Source organism: Aplysia californica, unplaced genomic scaffold, assembly GCF_000002075.1.
Source record: "Aplysia californica isolate F4 #8 unplaced genomic scaffold, AplCal3.0 scaffold00472, whole genome shotgun sequence".
NCBI classification, from domain to species: domain Eukaryota; kingdom Metazoa; phylum Mollusca; class Gastropoda; order Aplysiida; family Aplysiidae; genus Aplysia; species Aplysia californica.
This window is the reverse complement of record NW_004797742.1, coordinates 97,947-104,146: the sequence shown is the minus strand read 5'-3', so window position 1 is coordinate 104,146 and position 6,200 is coordinate 97,947. Positions and strand designations below refer to the sequence as shown.

Sequence of the window (6,200 nt, the reverse complement as noted above, 5' to 3'; positions counted from 1 at the left end):
TAAGCGTTTTAAGGTACTTGCTACACAATTAGGTCCTAGAGGTACCAAAGATTAGAGGTGTTACAAGTATCATGTAACAAACACAAAAAAAGGAGGAGAGATAAGACCATACCAGTAGATGTTTGATAGGAAAGAAGGAGCAAATCAAACCCAAGCACCCGCCAACCACCCGCAGCGAACAATGAAGCTCTCACTTTACACCTTAACTGACTTTTTTTAAAAACCAGCCTCTATTATTCAAGCCATTCAATTTAATAGAGAATGAAAGTACTGTACTCCAAAAAAGAAAATCAAATAATTATACTTGAATTTTAAAAGTATCTGCAGTACACACAACACATTCCTGATGCACTACTGATGTCACTTCTAAGAAACCAAACGGGAGAGTCAGGAGAACACAACTAACTGTCTGCTCATGTAATTGAAGAACTTAGCTAAATGGTGAGCCTGGAAAATCAATACATGTATCTCAGCTGATAAAAGCAATGACACTGTAGCCATGACTTAGATTGATAAACTCAAGGTTTGCTTGGAACAACAAAAATTAAATTTAGGCGGCTGTTTACTTGATCTCAAGCTTAACACTATATTGAACAGTAACAGCTTGCTCTTAATTTGCCTTTGTCTTCATGCTTTTGAATTCCCAGAAAATCTTGATTTTCACATATTATTTCTTAGAGAAGAGAGCAGCAAAAAAAAACCCACATCTTTTACACATTCAGGGAATGTCTTCAAATGAAATCTCTGTTAAAAGCCAAGAGAGATCCGTCAAAGAAATTTAAGCTAATCCTCAGATATGATAAAGTAATTGCTTACCATGGTTGTTGATTTGGACTCCTTGTCCTTACTTCAGTATAAATAGTCAGCACCTGGTGGGTTTATCAGTGACAATCCCAGTAGTATGAAATCACATGGTCCGAGTGTTAGTTTTCAGCAGTGCCTTCATTCACCTAAAACAAAAATTATTCACAACATCTATGATGAACAATGTTAGCAGAATTATTTAGAACAATGCATGTCCTCATACCACGAACAATATAAAGATGTTTTGATTATTACATTAGATTTGTAAACATATGTGAGGCAGCGTGGTGGAATCAGGCTCTCGTCAGTTTTTGGGCATATTGAGTTATTGGTATCATCTTAAAGCTTGTTCATTTGTCTTGCTTTCAATGAAAAAATTACCCGTCCATCTTCAATACAAGTGGAGATATTTTGGATTGAAGGAGGTGGGGTAACCTGATTTAAGAGGTAAAGTTAGCGAGTAAATGGCCGCTAAAGTTTGGTAAATTCCAAAGCTAGAGAGTCCCTAGAAACTCTAAATTTATATTTTGTGCCTTTAATCAACGTTTTCATTGAAATACCCAAAAGGAATATGTTTGTAAATAGACATAAAAGGTGTTGAGTCAAACAACAAAAATTTGATAAAAATTGCTAAGCAGGGAGAAAACTGCTGTTTTCTTCAATTTCATTATTTTGACGAGAGCCTGATTCCACCACGCTGCCTCACATATGATGAAAACATCTACATGCATCGAAAGAGAGAAACGACTTGAGGGAGGACAGAAACAACTGATCAAGAGCTAAACAGCATTACATTACATTACAAGCAAGAAGACTCACTCAATTTATCTTCACTTCATTATCACCAATGTATAATTATTATCACAATAACCTGCTAGCACTATTAGGTGACAAATAACACAACTTGCACAGGTGCACTCGAGAGACAAAGCTAGAAAAGCATTTTTAGTTGTCTACAAGAAATAACAGTGTGGGGGAGGGGGGGATGTCTCAAGCCTGTGATCCAAAAAAGGAATAACGAGACTTTACAACATGGACAATAAACTGACACTAACCACAAATATATTATTATATATATTTATATGAAAACTGAAACTGAAACATTATTGAGGAAAGCTGACACTATGAGGAGTAGTGCTGTGCCATAAAATTTGATTAGATTTAATACTCAAAAAAGACCATGGAGGCGCATAAAAGACAGAGTAAAGCCAATGTCCAAACAAAAACAACAACAAAAAACAGAAAAATATCAGTTGACCCATTTCATTCTTTTTTCAAAGGGCGTATTTGTGTATTCCATGGATTGTGAATATCTCACATTAAACACTGAGAAAAACCCACAAAGAAATCCCAAAAAATTGAACCAAAGCCCTTGGGTTTACTGCCTCTGAATTACACTGCCACTGGCTTTACTGAGAAAACCCAGACCCTGGCCAAATGTCTAAACATTGCACTGTCCAAATAATCCTCCCTTCAGGAACCTGTGCGGGGAGGATTGTGTGTTTTGTTACAATAATTCTCCAACTCTTTAGCTTGCACATCACGAGGCAGTTGACAGACTGACATAGAAACAAATGAAGATTGTGGTGAGAATTAAAAAAGGAGAGATGTAATATTCAACAGAGAAAGATGGAACAACAGGTAGAAAACGTTTTGAAAAAACTGATAATGGTTTAAAACGTAGGGTTTTTCAAGAAAAATAAACAGGATGGAAATCTCTTTAAGTTATGTGGGTTTTTTTTTATCTAGAAAGCTCTGTGTCCATCTGTCTGTCTGTCTCTTTCTCTCCCACACAAACATACACACATGCACTGCATACACACTATGACACAACATGTACATGAAAACACACACACACACAATACACATACATGTACACACATACATACACACACAATACACATACGCACACATGAATACACACACACACACACACACACACACACACACACACACACATGACTACACACACACACACACACACATGTATGTACACACCACACACACATATACAAACATCAAGAACAGTGGCAATCAACTTCAGACTAAAAGTAGGGACAGAAAGAAAATACCACTCACCATCAAATCATTGTAATACTGGCAGAAATGACAGACAGCAGAAAAAGAAGGCAGGGGGGGGGGAGGTAAGGTTCAAGGTGCCCAGAAGGAATGAGAAGAGAGGCCAAGCTGAGGGCAGTCACTGGGAGAGAAATATGTGAGGAGCCAAGCACACCACACAGACAGGCACACAAACACAGTGGTCCAGCTTCCCCTCTCCTGTAGCTGAGCGGGAGACAATGAAAGCAGACAAGCCTGTCCACAGGGCAAACAAAGCCTTGCTACCATATCCTATTAAACAATATAAAATGAGAAAAGCTGTTGGTTTTTTGAAGGCTCACTAGCTGTTCGCTTTAGTCTAGTAAAAGTTTTAAGGCACTTGCAATGCAATAAGGTCATATTTTTATCTTATAATGTCAAAGATTATGGGTGTTACAAGAGAGTAACAAACACTAAAAAGAAAAAGGATAGAAAAGGACGATAGATGTTTGATCATGAAAGAAGCAGCAAACTATACCAGAGCACCTGCCAACCACCCAGTAAGGCTTACAGTGTTATTTTGGGGGTTTTATTGGTAAGTGTATTACGGTGCTCGCAACTGCATAAAAGGTCATATGACGTGCGGGACACACAAAATATTTTCAGTTTGTAGGAAATTTTGAATTTTGCACTGGTGGCGGCCGAAGCCTACTCTTGTCGATCTTAGGCCACCAAGGGATCTTTAACGTGCGCAACTTGCACATGGGACCTCTGAGATTTTTCGCCATCATCCAAGAAGGCTAGAGGTGTAGATCTTTCCTACCAGAAGATCAGAGTTGAAAGACAGCAGTGAGAAGGAGCCAAGGAGTAGCAGAAGAAAGGCTGCAGAAAGAGTGGAGCCCAGGGAGGGGGCCAAGGAGGTGAGGGCATGAGGGCAGAAAATGGAGACAAAAAAGCAGACGACAGAACATTGCTACAGAGCAGGAAAGGATGTGAAAGGAGACAATTTTAGAGAAGAAAATTTTTCAGTCGCTACCCGGATTTGAACCCAGGACCTTTGAATGAGAGGCGAACACCTTAACCTCTAGGCCACAAGAGCCCCCCCCACCTGCCTGCTCACAGTGCGGATGATGTGGTGACAGCAAAAACATGATAGTAGTACAACAAGTTGTCTATTAGAAAACAATGATATTTAATAACAACACAAAACCATTACAATTTTGTAAAATGCTGATTAAAAATTTTGTCATCACCATGAAAGTGGGAAAATAATTGGCATGGGAAGATAATTGGCATGGGAAGATAATGGGCAAAAATGCAAAAGAAGCTAAATTAATCGAACTTTAAAAAAGGAGGTGACCGGAAAGTAGATCAGACATATATATATATAATTCTTAAAGATGGTGATGGAAGCTAACCTGATGTAAAGAAAGCATAAAGTGTCTGCAATAGAAGTGAAAAACAACTCTGATACCCTGTTAAGGCTTGTTGCCCATCGTTTACAACTGCAGAGTAACAACTTCTTACATCCCCAGCAAACTTTATATTTAAAACAGCAAACCTGATCAAATTGGACTCCTAAGAAAGATTACAAGGTTTTTAACGCAAAACGCAAACAGTACACCTCCCTTTCAAATTTTTTAAACAGGCCGTTAAACTCTCTACTACTTTAATACATTTTAATAGAAGAGACACACACATGAGGGTTCGATACTTTACAAATTACACCTTGTAGGATACTTACAGACACTACAATACACCTCTACGTGTTCTACAATGAAAATAATAAATTAATGTATTACTTTCTTAGTCCAACACAAGTTCAGCACACCTCAACTCCATCAAAGAGATCTCTTTAACAAAAACATTACAAAGGCAGAGAAATTCGTCACCCAGATAAGAAAGGAACTTTTATCTATAGGCCAAGGTTATTATAACTGAAAATCTGAACCCACTGGCATTTGAACCTTAGGAGCCTAGCCTATTTCATGTTCATAGCTTCAACGAGTGTCAAAAACGCGATTATAAACAAAGGTAACAGTAGGCCTATAGTTTTAGACAACTTAAAGAGTTTAACCAGCTTGGCCTTCCAGGTGTTTAACTTGTAAGCATCTTGATGTAATTTTATCTGTGGTAGCAAACACCTTAGCCTTAGCAAGCTATCGGGTATCAGCCACGCTAAATGATCCTGCTGCACAGACTTAAAATACTTAAATACATCATGTAGATCTAGTCGTAGACAAACCATTCAGTATAATAAAGGCACATCACACAAAATGAAAACAGGCAAAAAGGGGAAAGTTTGGCCTAGGTGGAGAGGCTGCAGCCTACATGAAAATCATAGAGAAAACTTCAAGAGTCAAAACTCAAAAAGGGAGGGACAAGCAGCATTGTTCAACTCAGTGAGTGGCTTCAGATTATAAAAGAAAAAGAAACTGAAGTCACTGTTAAATAGTTTTGTTGAAGATTAGGGTAGAAGGCTAAGAATTACTGACTGCTGGGTCAAGATCTGGCCTCTACTAGATCTAGATCTAGATCTAGATTCTCGATGTAACTCTATGGCACTGGCACTACCTTAGACTATACTATGGCCTAGCCACCAGCACCATCACAGAACTGATCCAACAAACTGGATGGAAAAGAGGGGGGGGGGGGCAATATAAGACCAGTTACTAGGCATAGAACCACTTACTGATACTCCGAGAAGACGACATGATTTCATTTTCTCAGGATGTGGAAATATGATGTGTCCGAAGTCGTTGAGTTCTATCCTCGCAAAACTTGTTGAAAAGAGATTCTCAACTGTCAGAATTCCACGTACTGAGTCAACAGGGAGCAAAACAAATGCCAAGCCCCAAATCCTGTCTGTACTGTGCCTGATAGTTTCACCTTACGTAGATCTAGATTTCTAGATCAAGATCTACCTGTGTGTGAAGCAGCAGGCAGTCAAGTCCGTGAGATTCATCGCGCTTGCAGGAGAAGGGGGGAAAAAGTAGAGAAGAGAAGTCTAACCTAAACAGTCAGATCTACCTTCGTTTCTCTCCCTTTACTACGGGCCACAGGTAAGCACAGCACCACAATGCTTCGTCTGACTTAACAGACTTTCTCTGGCAGCTTACCTTGCATTCTGGCTCTAAACAAGACGGTGTGTAAGCCCATTCAAGTAGAAACAATGTCAAAACAACAGTGGAAGAAATAATAAACTTACCTTCATAGGCGTACGAAAGAATGAGAGAAAGTTTCAAACTATGGAAACTTTCACCACAGAGGGGAATACACAATAATAACCTATCATGATTTACTTCCGCGTACTATGATCACGTGATTGTCTCCAGTGTTATCTCTTGGCCCCGCGGGCC

At 39.0% G+C, this 6,200-nt stretch overlaps 1 protein-coding gene across 4 annotated transcripts in view; it reads right to left on the bottom strand.

Moving 5' to 3' along the window:
• The window catches only part of LOC101862824 (protein split ends), a 61,802-nt gene extending 55,602 nt beyond the window's left edge, over positions 1-6,200 (bottom strand). For 2 of the 4 annotated variants that reach the window (XM_035971620.1, XM_035971621.1), the window contains exons 1-2: positions 6,050-6,200; positions 817-950 (exon numbers count right to left, since the gene is read on the bottom strand). In XM_035971620.1, the coding sequence (XP_035827513.1) occupies positions 817-819 (3 nt within the window). In that variant the 5' untranslated portion in view covers positions 820-950; positions 6,050-6,200. Of the gene's footprint in view, positions 1-816; positions 951-5,533; positions 5,734-6,049 lie in introns of those variants that run through there. The other 2 variants (XM_035971618.1, XM_035971619.1) reach the window with 2 other exon arrangements.